Genomic DNA, 20615 nt, shown 5'->3' with positions numbered 1-20615 from the left:
GCTTTTTTTATAGGCAAGGAATTTTGCTGCGGTCTTATGATCTGCCTAACCATATCTGATTTATGAAACAGTAAGTTAAAATCCATGACATAGATTGACGCAGCCACTGTATAATCAGTTACCACTGAAAATGCAAACTTCAATAAATATGTATTCAATATCATAATATTTGAAGGACAGTGCATTTCTAATCAAATACCTATCTATAGGATGACAAACTGATCTTGCCAAAAGCAATCTGAAACATTTCTTTAACTGTTTTCCAGGGTAATTTATAAACACTTTTAGGGCTAAAAATATCCCTCAAATTGAAAAAAAGTTTTTTAAATCTGAAGCTGTAGTAGTATATTGTCTGTCTCAGAAGTTTATAATATATGATGATTCATATTATAGCCTACATGCTATGTACAAAGAACATAGGATACTCTAAGTATTACCTTTGTTGATCTGTTCTAGTTTTATGGCTATTTTATCTAATGAAAGTATTAAATGGGCTAGGAAGCTAGCATTTCTTTGACAATCCTCCCAACTATATGCACCATATTTGTTCAAGTCATAATAAACACAAGATAAAATTTTCTTCCATCATGGTATTGAATGATTGTGAATCAAATCTTAGCAATTACCTTAAGTACTTATTACAAAGATCAATAGTATTGACATATACGTACACAAAAATAGTATTCAATTACTAGTATATTATTAAAAAGGAGATTTCATCATTAAGAGGAAAGACTGGATCATGGGCTGAGTGTCCTCAAAAGACTGAAAGAGGATTTCTTGTTGAAATGCATGACTTTGTTATCAATACCTAGAAAGTCCTTGAAAGTAATCTAACTAACTGAAGTGTGAAGAGAGAAATAATTTGGCTCACCTGGTGGGAGTAATGGCCATCTGCAAGGCTAAATCTTTCTGAAGACTATTTTAAAGAATGCAAAAATAAGACAAATGCCACTTTTTACTGGATATCACAAGTTAGATGGCTGATTGAATAATGCTCATGAAGTAATTTACTCAGCAAATACTGGTAACAGTCACCAAATAATTTATATGAAAGTACATTTTTGATATTCAACCCATTCTAACAGATGGCTCATGATTCACAGGATTAATTTACAGAGCACCGATCACCCGTGCATATTCAGTATAGGCTGGCAGTGATACTGAGTTATATGCTAATTAATTGCTGGAGAGATCTATTTTAGGATGGTAGGAACTATCAGTAATTTGAAGGTAAATAATATTGCTGTTATCTTCCAAACAGTGTTAAATCAGGAAAGTCAAAATAATATTTGCTAGAACTCCAAAAAAGTAGCCAACCCACCCCAGGAAACCACAGGTAGTGCATCCAGTATTCCCTATTCCCTAATTTGTACTGCAGTCATGACAAGAAAAGAATGGCCTGTTATGATTAGTGTATACAGTATGATATTAAACTGAACTTTTTATATGAACTGCTGAAGGGTCTCTTTCTCTATTTTTGTCCCTTAAGATTAAGTTAGGGGTGCAATAACATTATTTGGGTGTAACGGTGTTATAATGTTTCCATATCTGCAGTTCTTTGTTAAGGTTAGCTCCAACTTATCTTTTCTAATGTGAGACTCACAATTAATCCAACACTTCTATGCCCCAGATATGCTCTTTTCTAAGTTTATCATAAGACTTCAGGTTGTTAACTGTATTTTAATGGGTAAAAATCAAAAACTATAAATCTATGTAAATGTAAAAATCTGTAATTCCTTGCCTTCCTCTTCACTCGTTGTTCCAGTCTTCCATAATTTTTAAGAGGCAAACATATTATAAGCAGCCAGAAGAGTGCTTTCTTTGAAGTCTTAGCTATTTGTGGTAGCTTGGAAGAACAACCTTGTAAAAATATAGACCTCTGGATCAAGGAGAATCTAATCTATTTCTAAATTTAAGGAGAATTAAGGGAAGAAAAAAATGACGAGAGAGAGATTTTTTTAGAGCTAGTTTTTAAACATAAGGTCTTAAGCTTCCTCACGGTAGGCTGGTCTCAGACTGTTTCAATTCTTGGGATGAGAAAACACTGGAAATAGAATTTCTTTCATTTATGCTGTTGAGGAGCTAATACATATCAGAGTCTGCACCTGTTAGATCCATGCAGTGCTGTAGAAGGGCCCCTAAACAGACATGGGAAAACTGACTGCAGTAAGTTACTATTTGAAGTGACTTACAGCATATCTTAGTCAAGTCCATAATGAATCATCAATTTCTGTGTACTGACAACTAGAAAGAATGCATGAAAAAAATAAATAAATAAATAAAAGGAGAGCACCAAGGAGAGCAGGGAGAAGCAAAGGAGGAGCAAGGAGAACTCAGTGGGATGAATCCACCCGGTCCTCACTTGGCCCATGAAAATAATTTCTTATCCTCCCTTTGCTCATGAAAATGATTTCCTGAACAGTGTTACTTTTGAAGGACCAGGACAGTAGAAAATAAAGGCTTAAATCTACTCATGGAAGATTACAGCATCTCCTTTGGTATGACTAGTTACTTAAGAAGGAAAATAACACTGAAAAATGGGGTGACAAGGAATTAACTTCCCTCTGAATCAAAAATTATTTGCACTGTCACAGAGCATATAACATAAATCCTGCTAGGACAATGTAACATTTACATTTCTGAAGAGATGAAGTAAAGAGGAAGGAATATGAAAAAACTTCCTGCATAAATTAGTGGTAAAGATACCACTAATAGTGGGGGAGAAAATATGAGTCTGAAGCCCTGGAGGACTTTCTCTGAAATAAATCGTTCATGAAAGCTTCTTCAGGAAGATGCTCTCTTTGACAAATTTAACTTGAAAGGTAGGGCACTTAGGAAGACAATCCTGACCACAAAGGTTTACAACAGAGAAAGGGAGAGAGCCTTTTGGATGTGACTGTAGCATATAAGGCAATAAGCTCAGTTTTCTTTCATTTCTCATCTTCTCTGCCATCACTTACAGCTGTCCTAATGATTTTGGATATTAAAATACGGTGCAAAACATATCATTTATTTACTTGACTTCAGCCATTCCTCACACAGAGTGTGGTAATCTTAAAACCAGAGTACTGAGCCATTCTGAGAAATGGTCACCAACACTTTATTTCAGGGTATCAAAGGGTAACAGAGAGATCAGACCTGACAACACAGTCTGGGGGTGCCTGTGAAAAATGTTTGTCCTTCTTTTTCAGATAGTGGACATAGAAGTTGGGATCTGTGCACATGCATCAATGGTCCTGCCTTCCCATTTCTAATTCAGAAGATGGATAAGCAGTAATTTTTTAAAATTAGAGGAATGTTTCCAGATAGAATTAAAGGCGGTTTAATTGATTTCTGAAGCTGAAATATTTTATGTTTCACAGCATTGCTTAGATGCAATACGATCAATATCAACCATGCCTTTGGCAATGGAAATGGTCTGAATACCCTCTGACAGCAATGGTTCTCATACTATTACTGTCTTCTGGCCTTACGGGAATTGTAGTATCAGTAGGAAAACTAAACTTTTTCATGCTTGTGACTCAAAAATTCTTAGTATTGATTCTGTACGCAAAGTCCAGTAATGCTAATGATAGATGTGCTACATTTACGGTCTGTAATCAACTTCTTGGATCTCTGCCTTTAAATATAAAACTCAGGTCAACATCAACCAACAGTGAGGGACACAGGTGATTTCTTTCTTAATGTGAAAGTATTTCAATTATCTTATTAGCTTTCTTACATTTTTTCCTGTTCATTCTGTTTAACAGATATAACTTAGAATAACATACTATGGTAGGTGACAAATCTAAGAGGAATAGTGCACGATGTATTTTCATCAAGCTATTGAATACATTACGTTACCATTTTCTATTAAGACATGTAAGTTTGCATACAAAGCTTAGAGAAGCCACACCCAGCAACCGTGGCTTGCACATTGCATCATTTATTTCCAGAACAGCATGACAAATGGTTTTGATATGCTATCTTCCATAGGCTAAGTTAGTGATTATTCAGTCATAAAAGTGCAGAAGCCTGACTTCTGGAGGGCTTGATAATGTTATCTGCAATCTGGTTTACTCTGACATGTATTTTATCATTTAAGACTTATTTTGTTTGCCTTCTGCTTTAGAATACCTCTGAAGTCTCATCCACGAATTACAAAGCAATTGCTCTGATCTCTAGCTGAATTCAGCATAGTGCAAGGATTGTGCAACTCAGGACAGCAAAACAACTGTAAACCAACCTGAATATGCCCTTTCCCTAATATTTGCCAGCCTCTTGGCTGCTCTGTCTTGTGCCTGGCAGCAACTGCAGCTCCAGGAAGCCTTTACAGAAAATTCCCTGTTGTCCTGCCTTAACTGTATCTCGTTTACCCAAATCTCAGCTGGTTTTCCATTTTTTCAGTTGGTTTTTGTGTTTAGCAGCATGTCACAACCTAGGTTTGAGATGTCAGTTTGTCCGAGGAACTTCTTTTTCTCCTCACAATGCTATGTATCTCATCTAAGAAGCATGCTCTCTTCATGAAATTATCATTAGGGGCAAGACCTCTTTGTTTTGTTAGAACTGTGCTGTTTATGAAAGCTACTGTAAATGTTGAAGTTTCATTATGGAATACCTATTTAAAACGCTCTTTATGTAATGTGTTACTGTTTCATGCTTGCAACTCAACCAGATTATGATGTTCTCTTTCATGGCTACATACACATCCATGATTGTTTTCTTTACTGGCTATTTACTATACATTCTCTGATTCCATTCTCTGTTCTACAGAAATTTTTAAAGTCAAGTTCCATGTCACTTCTTTTATAGAATTAAGATTTCTTACAGCTATTCAAGTAATTGTCTAACTTGAATTGTTTTGATATGTAGTTGACTGAGAATAAAAATTTTAATGATGGCTAAAGAACATTGAATTGCTTTAGAAAAGTAATTAAGGTTTTTTGCTGTCCATAAAATCTACTGTAAGTATTAATGAATATTAAAATCTTAAAGGATTCAAAAAATATCCAATGAAGTACCTGATTTATGTACATAAAATACAAATGAGGCTACACTATTTCAATTATATAAATACATTCAGTTAATAAAATGTACATGAAAAGATAAGTTGCCATCTCTTAACACTAACTAGCTCCGCAGGATTGAGTTTCTCAGCAGGGCAACAGAAACAAAAATTTGCATGTACAATGTTTGGCTTTAATGTACAATGTTTGGCTTTAATGTTTTCATTTGTTGTAAAAAATGACTGTAGGATCTTTCTTCGTGCTCCCAACTTCCTGTTTCACTTTGCAACACAACTGTAATGACCAACATAAAACTGAGAAAGAACTTACAATGTCATCTCTGCTACTTTACAGCCTAATTATCACAGTTCATTGAAGGACACAAAAATGACAGTTCTGCTACTCTTTATTCATAGAATTTAATAATAAAAATATGTTAGTGCTAAGACCATAGCTTTACAGAAATGCAAAGGAAATTTTACAGCAAGAGTGCTGTAGTCTTTTACTATAGCAGTATCAGAAGGGAGGCAACACTGTAAAAGAAAAAGAACAGACAATTCCTCACCGCTTTTAAAAATAGGCCAAAGCCTCAGCCAATATACTGACTAGAAAGAATGTGTGCAAGGGAGGGTCTACAGCATTAGGTGTAACATTAATTGCATTTCACCTTCATTATTATTCCCCAAATAAGAGTGATTTAATATTGTTCTTACTATCAAACTAAATCTGTCTCCCTCAGGGTCAGTAATGCAAATTATTTTGGCTAACAGGGAATGCGGAAATGAGTATCTGGTATTCTCAACATATCATCAAGTCTCATTTCATGTAGATGTTGATAGCCTAGCAGCAGAACTACCAACAGTCACAGACTACATGAATGACAGGTTCTTATACAGCGGAAAGAAGGAAGTTTAGTGTACACAAAAGGACCATCAATAAGAGGAAAGACAAGATAAGTCTCATCAAAGCATCAAAGCATCTGAATATTTCAAGTAGAGTAAGGATGTTAAAAAGATCTCTAATGTATTGTGATGGTGTATCATTGGTTTGCAAAATATTTGCGCTTACAAGTATTTAGAGCCTTCAACATATTTTTGAACATACAGGAGTAGATTGGATAAGATGTGATCCACAGCAGTGATATGTTTGAGTGAATTGCTACAACCATACATAGCACCACAGGTGGAGATGTAAAGAGCCATCTGTTTAGATCATAACCTGAGACTGAGATGTAAGTTGTAAGTTAAAAATCCAATTACTCAGAGCACATCTTCTGTACTGACAAATTCCTAAAAGAGAAAAATCTGGATTACAGACTGACTTCTGAGAAAGCTAATGATAATCTTTGAACATGATGTTTATCACATTCCAGACCAATTTATCCTGGTAGAGCTCTTTGTTAGCACTGGAAGTTAAGACAAAGATGAACATGGCTAATTTAAGTGCATCATGCCTCAGAACACAACTTCAGTTCCAGAAGTACATTAGAATTTTCTGAGCTCTGAAATGTGTCACACAACATTATTTAAACATTAAATATAAAAGAAAACAGAATAAATTCAATCAGTTATTTTCTTTTTCAGATGAAAGAGAAAGCTATCCTTGCACTTTATGTAAAAAGAATGAACTAATCAAATGTCTAATCAAGTAAAACAAAACAAGTATGAGGGATTAAAGAGTCTTCTTGTTTTCCTAGAATTCAAATTTCTTATGCACTGTTGTACAAGTTGCCACTCAGACAGATAAAACAGTTCAGTTATTTGCCATGCATCTTTTTATCAATTCTATTTTGACCCTCTTATTTTGTAAATCAGTGTTACTGTTTCACTTCTAGTATAGTAACCTAAAAACACTGCCAACATGCAGTGAATAAGTTTGAAGTAGAAATCATCATCTGGAGAGAGTTTAGGGTGTTTACCCCTACTATATATTTTGGATAAACTCTTTCACTTTTAAGAATGACTTAAAACACTTCTAAAAATCCATTCCTGCAGTAGTAAGAACATACATATTTACTCCTCTGGGTATAAATGTCTTCAGATCCTAATACGTTTCCTGACCTTCAGTCTGACAGAAGTTGCTTAACCAACATTTCTTTTTGTTTACTTTGAGGCTTAGTTTTAAAGAGTTATTCCTGGATTTGTGTTCTGAAATTCTGACTTCTGCTGTTTAGTATCTAGCTTCTAGTGCCTTTGATCTAATATGGTATAAAACAAGTAAAATCAATAACTCAGGCCTCACATATTCAATTACTCACATTCTCCACTATTTCTTAATATGATTATTTTGAATTTCTGTTAAAAAATCTTTCTGTCATTTTGTGCATACAGTTGGGACACATGTGCCAATATGAGTATCTATCTCCAGTGAAAGAGAGAATAAATACAAAGAAGTTAAAATATGTTTTTCAAGCTTGCCACAAGTTAATTTTCATAATTGAGTTTTATTCTTGTCTATAGTGAAAAGCAATAAAATAATCAGAATCTGTGTGTTTTTGTGTTTTTCCTTCCACTCCTGAAGTGGAGTACTATCGTCTGATGTACTGTATTTACAAAGACTTACCTGAATTACAAGTATTGCTCTATGCTTCTTGCCGTACATTCTTGGCTTGAATCCCACTGTTATATGGGTTCCAACAGTGCCTACTGGGAGAAGTTCTCCAGCTTGCGGCAGTACGACAAACTCAGGATCACTGCCTGCCAGGAAGTATGCAGTGAATGGCACTGGGTACCTACAAAAAAGCACAGGAGGATATTGTGCATTTTACAGTATCTTAATACTAATTTATCTACAACCAAACATTTATGCCACCATGTAGCATGAATCAGGAAATTTGGCAGCCTATGGAATGCTTACAGAATAATAATAGCATTGCTACTTACAAAGTAATTATCCTGTAGTAATTATTTACATTTATTTATAAATACTTATAATCTTTATATATAGACATCTGAACATAGGTCTTCCATTTCCAACATTAATATTTTATTATGAATACTATATTAATTATAGAATAATGATAGTGGATAGATTTTCCACTTAAAAAAGCAGAATCACTTTTCTCAGTTTGTCAAGACAGCTGAAATTATGCATAGGGACATGTTTTGTTACTGAAAATTACCCATTTCAATAATACTAATAGAAGTAAACTCCATGTCAGACTGAAACTCCACTTTTCTTGTTTAAAAATCCTCACTTTTCTAATCTCTAATCAAGTAAAACTGACAACCTAACCATTTTATTAAGTTTTATGACCAAGTTTGCAGTCTAGTGGAGTGTTACCAGAATGGGAAGGAGTTCTGTAAGCCTTGAAATGAATATATGGGAAATTCTGGTTTTCTATCTCTGTTTTCCAAGTTTTCCTTGTTTCACAAATAAACACTTTAAAATATCGCAATAAAAAATATTACATTCCTCTGCAGATATTGTATGTCTTGAGCCTCATAAGAACTTTTGTCACAGACATTGTAGGACTTGTTTAATATCAAAGGAAATGTCTTGTTCCCAGGAAAAACTGGGACAGGAGAGGAAAAAAACAGGAGAGGAAATGAAATGTTTTTAGCCAATCCCAAAATGAAGACTATCTATCAGAATTCCTCAATGACTCTTTGTCATAAACATATTCTTAGCATGAAAGTATACATTACATACTTTGCAGTCAAGTATTCTCCTTTCAGTCCTGTCATATGTTGCAGAGGTTATCTCCATTGCCATCTAGACTCTTATTTTACTTTCATTTGCTTAGCCTATGTTCTGCACTTTCTTTCCCATAATTCTTCAATATCCAACCCATCTGAACAACTTTCTCCTGGACCTTTGCCACTTTCAGTCTTATAGTTCCTTCCCATCTGGCTAGTCCACTCTGTTAGCGTACTGACTATTCTTACTCTATGTTGTGTGCATTTTTAAAATATGAACATTAGCTAACCTGTGAATATACAGAAGGTTAACAAAAGAAATTGAAGTGGAAATATAATATTGTTCTCAAAAAACAACTCAAGACACTCTGCCATAATACAGCAGGGCAAATATCACGCTTAGAGCTACATTTTTAGTTGATAAAACTTGAAGAATGAAAAATTAACAACAACTCAAAGGAAAACTATTCAAGTCTGTGTATTCATGGGTTGTCACGCTAGAAATAATACTGCTTTTCAAAGAAAATACAAAGGAGTGTAATTTAATATTTTATGACTATTCATATCTCCATGGAAATGTCCCACATTTCCTGGGCAAGTGCTATGCAGTGGATGGTACATTGGGTCTATGTTATGTTGTTTATAAATAGCTCTCCTTTTGCATATGTTCTCATGAAAAATTTTCTTAACTTCAAAGTACTATCATGAAAAAAGTCAGCTTCCAAGTCTGTAGAAACAAACAGTGCCAGTACAAAAAATGGAAACCAGAAACCTTCCGCCTCCTCAAAAAAATTATAGAAGAACATTAAATTTAGTAGTGCCATCAGACTTTGGTGCATTAGTGGATTTAGCTTAACTTTTCCTTTAGGTGCCATCAAGGTGGTCGAAACTACTGAACGTCTGAAGCTGCATTTCAAGTCCTGTGACATCAAGCTTATGCTGATAATCTTTTTGTGGTACCTCAAGCTGTGCAGCTGCGTTTATACCACTATAAGCACCAATCTTGTTACGGCCTGAGTTCTCACTTCTTGCCATCCAAACCCTGAATTTTCACATCTGCTTTCCAGTAAGGCCTGCTCAAATGTGAACCCTTACAGCAAACCTACTATACACAGAAGACAGGCAAGGGATGGAAAAGAGTAGTCTTATATTAAGTGGCAGAGTAGAGCACTCATCAAAAACGGTGTGAGATTTAAGCCTTGATTCTGATCTGCACCAGGAACCTGAATACAGGTCTTCCTCTTCTAACATAACTGCTCTATTGAATACAGGAAACATTGTAAGATAGTGCTTTCTTTCTCCCTTGTGCTCAGTCTCTTTTCTGGCAAGTAGGAAAAGCATCCAGCTAGTCAGGGATGGCACCTACTAATAAACGCTTCGCGTCTTCAAGAGAGATACAAGAGCATGACTCGGATAATAGCTCTAATGACGAAAGGCTAAATGAAGTGGGAGAGGCTGCATGCACAGAAGACACAAGCGAATAGGGACGTTATTGCAGAAACTGCACCTTAGCAGTGTGATGACAGTAACTTTTTTCAAATACCAGAAATGAGTCCTCAAAACATTTAGAGAATGTACAAGAGAAAAAGCCATTGTTTTAATCCCAAAAAATGGACAAGATAGTTTAGAATGAAACTGTCAGAAAGCTTATGTATAACTGTTCATGCAAGATACTCATATTTGCCACGTCAGAAAAAAATCATATTGCACTAACTTTGCCAGATTTTCATCCACAGAAAGAAAAATGAAGAAAAATATTAAAATGCTTTAAAAAATCAACATGCCTCTAGATAGCATTGAGAAAAGATACTAGAGGCTGCTGCATTTTTTCTGTGAAGATTGAATACACACACACACACATTTATACACACACACACACATATAAATATATATATATATATATATATATATACACACCTAAAATATTTCCCTTCTCTTCCCTTCCCTTCCCTTCCCTTCCCTTCTCTTCCCTTCCTTAAAACCCAGCAGTTTTAGGAAGACTGAAGTCAGTTACTTGACATAAAATGTTCCTTGAAGCAGGACCTATGTCTAAATAAGGAAAACAGAAATTCTATCAAATTGAATAATATAGTAGGCCAAAAAAGATGCTGAGGTGGATATGGCGACTGGCATGAGAATTAGCAATTAAAAACTTATTCACATACAGTTAGAAACAGGAACCTCTCACTATAGTGCTTGTAGTTCTGATAAATCACGGATTTTTCTGTTAAAAATATATCTAAAGATGGCCACACAAGAAAAATCAAGCGGTGTTTTCACTGATGTTCACATCAGGGAGACTAGCTGGAATCCTTGGTAGCTTGCTAGCATGTCTTCTCATTGTCATCATCTATAGTACAGAAAAAGCTACAGATTCCCAAAGTCCCCAAAACAGCACCCAAATTTCCAACACTATAGCTTTCAGTGTCTGTATATTTAGTGTATAATTAAAAATTAATAATTACATTGCTTACAATTATTAACAATTAATTCCTCCTTTGCTCTTTGATTACTGCTCCAGGTAAAACAGCTCTGGAGTCATTTTGGCTTCTCATTTCTCAGTCATGAAGAATAGGGATGAAGCATTTCATATTTTCCCAAGAAGGCTTTTGTCTAAGTCAAGGGTGGCAGATACAGACTTACTTGATAAAGCTGAATGATATGTAGGGTAGAGTTTTGAAAACATGCACAAATCAAGTACAACTGAATTAGTAAATATAAAGTAGAGGCCATCTAAACCAGAGAAGCAAATGTGTCTTCCCATTCGCGTGTTCTATAATTACTATCCTAATGGTTGGATATTGCTATCAGATAATATGAACTCTCTCCTTATTCAAAGAATGAACAATAGTAAATACTAAATTGAATTTAAAAATTAATTAGGAAATAAAATCATGACAACAGGAAGAGTGGAAATTGAGCTCGTTTAATAGACATAATTATAATTACTCCTTTAATCCTCATTTCACATTATTTTTATATAGCAGTTTATGCTAGTCAGTGTTCTCACGTTAGGTAATTTTTAAACCAGTAAATTGAAAACAGATAGCACCTTATGTCTTCAACCAAAAAAAAGTGCTCTAAAACTTATAATCCTGAAAATACAATGAAGTCTTTATTACACTAAGGTTCAAAATAGCTTTATTTGTTCCGCTCTTCCTCAATCTAGTGAAGTAGCGAACTATTCCTACAGAAATTTAGAAATGCACTCCGTAACAAAAGTCAGTATTTTGCAAACCATACTTAAAAAGTACTGTGTGATACTTTGGACCAAATGTACTTTTTTCAATAAAAAAAGAATAACATAGCCTATTCATCTGTGAAATATATAACTGCTAAGGAAATAATGGGTGCGATTTGAAAATGCTGCAATGTGCTTCCAAAAATAGTTAATCATAACTGAACTCACTTGCTGTAATTCATAGTTAACACCTGCTGGAAAATGCATGAGATTTTAGTTATTACACAGTGAAGTTCTTTCTATACGCTCATTAGCATTATACAGTTGTGAAATTCTCTAAAGTTATTAGTCATAGTTGGCATGATTTAGATGGTTATTTTTCATTAAAAAAATGACAAATAAGGAAAGAATGAGATTGTCCTCATCATTCCTCATAGCTGATTGTATTACATACCAAGAGCATCTGTAAATCCTGAACTCTGGACGTCAGAAGAGATGTCCATCCAACTTACCACTGTAAAGTTTTAGAAAGATTGCTTCAGCATTTGAAGACTTTTAAAAATTTGATGAAACACTGCATGACAAAATGACTTTCAAGGTATCTTTTTCCTAATATAATATCACTTTTGATGCCTACATGTTGTAAAATCAAAAGCAGGAGCTATGATTTTTGTCTTCAGAAAATCTAACTCTCTTCATACCAAGATGTACTATATAGACAGACTGGTAAAGTGGCTTTTCCTGCTAGAGGAGGTCCCGATAATACGGCTAAATAAAGTTCCTGGCTAAATATGTTAAATCTCAGATATCATAGTGCTAAGAAGGATGGTCGTCGCTTTTTGGAAGGTCTGCTGCATGTACAGCATTGTCAACATTTTGCACTATGTCACCTATATTCAGACTCCAAAAATGGAGCTTAGTCCACATTTGTACTTTGCAGCTGCCACTACGTGGGAGATACTAAGATAAAGTACTCTAATTACATATTTAGAAGAATGGTAGAATTTCACAGAACTGGTAACAATGACATTGATATAGGAATTCAGGATTATAATATGCACAGCAATGTATGAGGGAGAGTAAGTATACTGGGAACTTAATGAATGCGTTTTCTTGCAGCATTCATAATTCTAGCTCCTGGTAGTTCTAATGAAATACAGCAGTAATTACAGAAAAGCAGAAATATTTTTCAAAGTTTTAACTATAAAGCAATTTTTGTTTTTCCCTTTAGAATTATGGAAGGTACTGGAAAAATTGGATTGCTCACTATTCTTTAGACAGCATTAACATTCATTTTCTATGATCAAGGAATTTCTTTACTGAACATTTATTCTATGCACTAGGAGATGAGCACAGATGAAATAAGGAACACATCCACCTCAGTGTACAAAATATGAAATGTAGGCTATTAACACAACTAAATCTGCATATGCAGTCATTTTAAAGTCTAAATTCAGCTTTCCTGTCTTCTCCCAGTCCACATCTTCTTGCTCTCTCTTTATTCTACCCCTGTTTCCACAATCTGGCGGAGCCTTGGATTATGCATATGCCACTCTGTGGAGACCATACCAATGCCATCTTTTTGGCTTCTGTGATAGCTGACACTAAGTGTGCTTTACAGAAGCATAGTCTGAGTTCATCTGAGAAGCTTCCTCAATGCAAGAAATCTCTGGTATGCGATAAACAGAGATTTGGAATGAAAGGTTGGGGCGGAAGAGTAGGATGGATAAAATTTGATTGTATAGAGGAAGCAATATAAGATTCAAACCATCAGTAATTTAGTGATGGAAAGCTAGAATTACCTCAGAGAAACGTTATGTATATGAGAATTAAGAACATAGAATGAACAGGAGAGAATTATCCACGGTTTTGAACAAACATTCAAAATTAATGCAAATTACCAAAACTTTTCAAGTGAAAGCAGTGTTCATATATATCTATCTACATGTTGCATGTTGGCTACTGAAGAATCTGCACTGGAAAATAAGTGAGGCACACTCTGCTGCAGCTGGGTGCCAATATTTTAACATGAAGAAATAAGTGCAACTGCATCTGTACTAGAATATATAGTAGCAAATATTCTCCAGAAAACAGTTCTCTATTAGTAAAACTGTCCTGATCCCAAAAGATAATTGATTAAAAATACATTAAAAACTAAGTTATTTTCAGTAATCTTCAAATGCAAAAAGGACTAGTTTTCTTAAGCACAGCATCACTGTCAGAATTTTTGTACTCTGCTTCAAACACATAGCGATCAGCATAAATAGAAAGGACCAATATTTTAAAATGGATATCAAACAAATTTATATAATTTTTATTTATAGGGGTAACATTTTATCTATTCCTTTTTGGCTAATATCGCTGTCATTACACACATCAGTTTACATTGGCTTTCAGTAATGCATTTGGTACTAAAACAAACACTAATGTTAAAACAAATACTAGAGGCTTGCTCCAAAGCCAATTGCTTCAGTGGAAATGTTGCCAATGATTTCAGCTGGTGCTGAATTAAGCCTACATTTATGACAAATACCACAAAAGATCATCTATGACTGTTATAAAATGGCAGATTTTTCGTACTTAACAAGGGAAATCTACTTATTTATTTCTAAGCAATCTTAATGTCATTATAAAGAAACACCCAACAGTATGTCCTTTCTGAATTTGTTAAGCTGAAAATAAAATATTGGACTACTCATATATCACAATTGTCCTAAGCGCAGACAGTTTTTAAAAATATATTTGAATTTTCTTCATACAGCAAAAGTATGTGGCTGGATTCCCAGTATCTTTCACTAGTCACTGAAAATATTGGTCTTTTGCTCATTAGGGGCATGTGTATCTCTATTTTAAATTTATTAAAAAACAGAATGCATTGCATACTTGCATGAGGTTCTCAGAGTTTTCATATTATAAATCATTTTGAACAGCACAGTAACTCCCCTCCCTTTTCTAACTGTAATATCATTTCTGAAGCAACTATATCAGGTATATTTACTGGTAAACTGGAAAATCATTAATTTACTCTTAAGTATTTCTTACACGTTTTGCTGTGGGTAGGGGGAATTAAAGAGACAAGAAGATATTTAAAAAAAAAAACTTAAAACAATTGACCTTAAAGCTTTATAGAGGCCACCAGAGGTGCTCTTGGTGTCACTAAGGCTTGTCAACTAAATTGGTATACACAGAGAATCCTAATATACCCTTAACAAGATACTGCCCTTTTTTTGTGCAGTAGTTCCCAATTTTTTGTTGTTGCATTGCATCACTATGAACCCTGCCAACCCCAAAAGAAGTACAGTTCTTCGTAGTGAGGCCACGCAACCACTCTGTCCTAGAGGTAGATAAAAGAGAAACAGACACAGTTGTAGATTTCCTTTCTAGAGGGCTACACAGAAAACACCTCTCTGTTTCCCTGCTAGTTACTCTCATTCAAAGAACCAGTGCAATGAGTTATTATCCATAAGAAAAGAATACAGAAAGTATATAAATATATATACGCAAGGGAAAAAGACTCACCTCTTTTAAAGTACCAGAACCGATTCTCCATTGGATTGGGCTGCTAACTCTTTACTTAGGAAAAAACCCAAAGTGGTGATCATTTTTCTCTGGAAAGGGCTATATGTTGATATTCCATATCCCAACTGAAACCTCTTAATCCATATTTTAATATTTAATGGCTTTATTTTTAATCTAAACTATTTGAGTTATTTAAGCATTAAATTACATCTGTAATATACAGGTTTCTTGTGTAATTGCTTTTAAAGTAAAGACCCCGAATGCTACATTTTAGTTGGCTGACTGCTCTATTTCCATAACAAAATCTTCACCACCAAAAGACCCTAAGTAAATCAAACATAAGATAAAGCAATACAAAACTTACAGAGCAGCTGTTGGCACTGTTCACAGTATAGAGCATATTCATTACATGCAAGCATTACATTTTGTATGTAAAATGTGTATGGGGGAACCCTTCTTATATAAAATAAAGTTTGAATGTTTTTGAAGGAAAAAGAGAATCTGCCTTCCATCAAGGCTCCTTCTATATATAACTGTAATGATTCAGACTTTATAATACCTTTTTTGAGAACATTAGGTCTCTTCACTACTATCAAACACCTACCAAAAGATTACAGTATTGCCAGAGCAATTGCTTCACTTTTGTTCCTGAAACAGCCCGTTCTCCTGAAGCTGTTAACTTGAACATTGTAGCAGAGCCTTTTTCAGAGTCCTCACGAATTATCATCACTGACAGTCACCTGAAAGCTGGAATAAGTGTCCATCTGCAATGCATAGCTTTTGGAAATAATCTCTTAGAAAAATCAGTAAGAACCAAGGACACTTCTTCCTGGGGATGCTGCAAAAGCATGCATCTACAATGAAAGTTAATTATTAATCTCAGTATCTGGTACATTGGGTAGATATACAGTAAAAAAAAAAAAAAAAGTTTTTAAGGAAGCTTTAAGACTTCCATAAACTAATTAAATTGTAAGCCTCATGATTGTCTTTCAGGTTCACTTTTTACTATTTTAAAGCTTATCTATCTATAATATACAATGGAATCCTTGAGTTCCTGCTATACTGAAGACTCTGACACAATTATTATATCTAATAAAAGGACAGAGTAAACAAGAATGCAGTAACATTCCTACATAATAAAATACGAATACTTTAAAAAGAATGGCTCATTCTAAAATTTTTAAAGCACAATATAAAAGATTTTTTGGCTTGTTTTACGCATAAAGTATTTTGAAAAACAACCAGTTTAGCAAAATCAATTAGTAAAATCATTTAGAGCTCTGTAAATGTTCCGTAAAGTAAGCCTTTAATATCATGACACATCTTCCTTAGCATTGCGTTATATATTTTAACACCCAAAAGCATTTCATGGCAAAACTTTAGAGTCAGAACACAAGCATCTGGACCTACTCCACCAATTCTCTCGTGGTGGCTATAGACTGAGGTGTAGAGCCCTGCTGTTTCCTATAGTACAGCTTCAGAACCATCATTCGCTACCGACACAGTGTGGCACTTGGAAGTAATGACCTATTTCTGAGATAGCTGCAGCTCAGTTTTGCTTCTGTTGCCCAAATCTATCATATTTGATGTATTTGAGCACAGGTTACAACCTTCAGAAAATTGTATAAATACTTTATCATAAGTATTTTTACCTTGTCTGGCTTGTAAGCTTAAAGCCAACTATAGTTTCCTTATTCAGGCCAGCTGCTTCAATGTTGATAACATCATCCACTTCTGGCTCCATAGCGATGAACAGTATTGGAAACTTCCAGATTCCTCCTGTGGCACACTGTACTACTAGAGTTGCTGCATTCCTTAAAGTTTAAGTTAAAGCATTCATTGCACAGAACTACATAATAAAACATAAACTCAGTAAACAAATATCCAGAATAAGCTTCTGTGTGTGTAGAACTATACTTCAGTAAAATGAAAGTGCAGATGGCTTTCAATTGGAAGGTGTCTTAAATTTTATATGACATAGTATATATCAGTTATACTTTAGACTGGAATGGAGCCTAAATAGCACTTGATATTTACAGTATAATGTAAGAAAGGACATAATATGAAAGCAAAACGATGGGCACAGCCCAGAGATTTGATTCTTCTTCTGTTTACTCTGATTTAACTCAATTTTTTTTACTGGTTATTCTTTATTTATTCTGGTGTTAGAGGAGAATTTGGTCCCGAACATGTTAGCAGTACATATTAGAACCAAATAGATCTGACTTAGGTCTATGTACTTTCAGAAAATGCCAGACTATGATGGCTTTGAACTGTCTGAAAAGAGAATTAGTGCTGTAGATCTGGATGATAAAGAAACCAATTTAATTGCAGCCTTTCTGTCCTCTACCCCAGGCTTGACAGGTCTCAGGTACATAAAGATTTAAAAAGAAAGGGCGGGAGGAGGACACACAGAATAGAAATAGAAAAGGTGTGGACATGGGTGGATAGACTTTCCTAGTGGCTTGCTCTTAGTCTGTTCCAATAACTTACTCGACTACTGCCAACACAGTCCCTGCCTGCAGTCTAAAAATATCCTTTGTACACAACCCCTGCACTCTGGCAGTGTCTGTTCTTCTCTTCCTGGTAGCATCCAGCCTCCCAATTTCTCTTTTGCTTGCACTTTCTTGATAGAAGCTTCAAGAAAGCCTGTCCACCATACATGCTTGGCTTCTTCCAAAGAAAGACACAATTTCTCACTCTCTCCAAAAGAATGGCCCTTTCACAGTTTATTTTTAAAGGGATGGGATGTACTAATTTAAAGCAAAGCAAAATGACCATTTTTTACATCACAGCTATAGAAGAGGGTACCATTTTCCTGTGAACCATTGTTACTGGGAAACTGCAGACTCATTTCATGATAAACCACCCCACTTCGCCAAAGAATATGCACACATGTCTGTCTAGGAAATGTTTTTCCGAGGCTGACAGACTATCCTGTCTCTATGCTTTACTTAGAGAGCAAGTAATTTTCATTTGAGGCTGTAACACTTTCAGTACTCCAATGATTACAAGTAAATTGATGGACACACAGAACAGGGCAGTAACTCAACAGAACCATCCAGCAGGCATTAGAAAGAAACACTGTCAGTTTTAATATCAAAGATATCATAAGCAGAAGCAGCAAGACCGTAGATCTCAGAGGGGAAAATAGAATGAAGAAGTGCAGGGAGGTGTATACTTAGCTAAACTTAATCGGATAGGATTTTATTGCATGTTCTATTAGTAGTAAGGAAGAGTAAGGACTTACCTCATTGGTTTGTTAGGTGCAAACACTATATTAAAGATCAGTGTTATAATTCCAGACTCTGTATCTCGTTCTTTTTGCATTAGATGTATACCCACCAAAGAGTCAAGCTGAGATTTAATTTTATCTGATTGATATTTCAATTCATACAGAAATTCCACTGTTGTAGAAAAACCTAAACGATATAACAGTAGAAGACAGATTTATGTATATTCAAATCGCAAACATTTGACTGGCTAGTAGTTGCATTTCTGGCTTTTCTTATCAAAAGTGACAAACAAGTAAAACTACTAATTACCAAAACCTGACTGTTTTGCTTCTGATTGCATAGCAAAATCTTCCAATTTCATATGATAGATTACACAGGCAAAATGGAAGCTGGAAGAATTAGGAGAGGTTAACAATAACAGGAATATCGCTCTGGCTACCACTTCCGCAGTACAGTGAGATATTTCTAGTTCACCAGCCAAACGTAAATTGCAAGAATGTGATACTACTTGTCAATAATTCCATTGGGCCAATCTCAAAGCAAATTGTCATTAACAACATCAGTACCACTGATAGCTACCAGCCTGAGAAACAGTCACTACAGTGAAAAATAGCAAAGATGTCACTAGCAGCCTCTTCTCTTATTCCCTTTGGTAGCTATGAAAAGGCCAAGTAATAATGGCATAAACAGCTGAGCTTCTTGAATCAAATGGTTCTTCCAGCTATAATAAAGAACACTGTAATATTCAGTATACGATAGCAATTTGTGCACAGATGGGAACTAAATTACTATGAGGAACAGAATCTTAAGCTTCTAATCTATTTAAAAGTTTTACACACTCTGGATGAAAAGTCTTTTAACAACATCACTAAATGTTACAGGAGATTTCATTTTACTGTGACCACCTATCTCAGGACACATTTTGACTTTCCAGAGCTTAGTGCGATGTGCTGTGCAGAACTCCTGTTTATGCATCCGTCCATATGCTGGTTATAGACCGTCAATCAGGTTCAAAGTTACCTCTGAGGGCCTTCATATTTTGAATTCTAATATACAGACTATACATTTCTTTCCATAAAAAATCTCTATCCCCAAGAAACAATACACTGTGAGACAGCTACGCAACAGCTTACTTGAGTTTTGCCCATCTGTAAAGCCATCTAAAGCATATGGAAATTCCTTCCTATGCCTGAAGTCCTTTCTTCTTTGCTTAAATGTAAAAGTTCCTTTTCACTACTTCATTAACTAATAAGAAGTTTTAACTTTTGGTGCCAATATGTTTGTAATACATAGCTTAGATTAACCCTAAGAATTGTCAGAGCTTATACTGAATCAATTCTGAGTCTTTAAAGTAGATCACTTACACAGATGTATGAAAGATTCATGCTAGATATAAGAGTTACATAGATGTAAACAAAATATTATCACCAACATACAGGATTATCCATCATAGTAGATGCACACCAAGTACTGAAAACATAGGATTTCCATGTATTAATCTATCCATTATAATTATACTTTATTATTATACATGTGCTTTGTTATAACGAAATTAAAGACAAACATTTTTCCTTCAGTTCATACAATTCCTGGGATCATCGTATATTGTTCCATGTTTTGTTGTTAATGTAAGAATAGCACTTTTTGCTCTATGGTATTGAAAAATACCCTGTTCATGCCAGGCATTCAGAATTCAGAACAGCCTAAGGCTTGTAATAGTCACCCTACACAGATGCCAAAACATGAAGATTTAGACACAAAAACTAACTTATTATGGGAGAGAAAAGATGACATCATTTGGAGCATGCCATAGTGGGAAAATTGCAACTGTTGAGCAGATGTTTCTTTCAGCAGTTAAATCACACAACACTGCTCAGAAAAGGCTTATTTTATAGTTCAGATGCTAGGAAGAAAATGTTGTGAATTACGTGGTGTTTTTAGTATCTGAAGATATCTGGGTTTGGTTTCACATATTTGTACAGTGCCTTTTAGTCATAAGCAATTAAAAACTATATTTTTCCTGCTCTGGGCTGTTTTATAGCCTGTTCTATGC

The 20615-nt window shown here is 34.9% G+C and overlaps 1 protein-coding gene across 4 annotated transcripts in view; it reads right to left on the bottom strand.

Moving 5' to 3' along the window:
* CFAP47 (cilia and flagella associated protein 47) overlaps positions 1 to 20615 on the bottom strand; it is a 360791-nt gene that overhangs the window by 7554 nt on the left and 332622 nt on the right. For all 4 annotated transcript variants that reach the window (XM_068916942.1, XM_068916957.1, XM_068916948.1 and 1 more), the window contains 3 exons: positions 18577 to 18748; positions 16979 to 17140; positions 7551 to 7719 (listed from right to left, as the gene is read on the bottom strand). In XM_068916942.1, the coding sequence (XP_068773043.1) occupies positions 7551 to 7719; positions 16979 to 17140; positions 18577 to 18748 (503 nt within the window). The remainder of the gene's footprint in view (positions 1 to 7550; positions 7720 to 16978; positions 17141 to 18576; positions 18749 to 20615) is intronic.

Source organism: Struthio camelus, chromosome 1 (genome assembly GCF_040807025.1).
Source record: "Struthio camelus isolate bStrCam1 chromosome 1, bStrCam1.hap1, whole genome shotgun sequence".
Lineage (NCBI taxonomy): Eukaryota > Metazoa > Chordata > Aves > Struthioniformes > Struthionidae > Struthio > Struthio camelus.
This window is presented reverse-complemented; position numbering and strand designations above follow the sequence as displayed.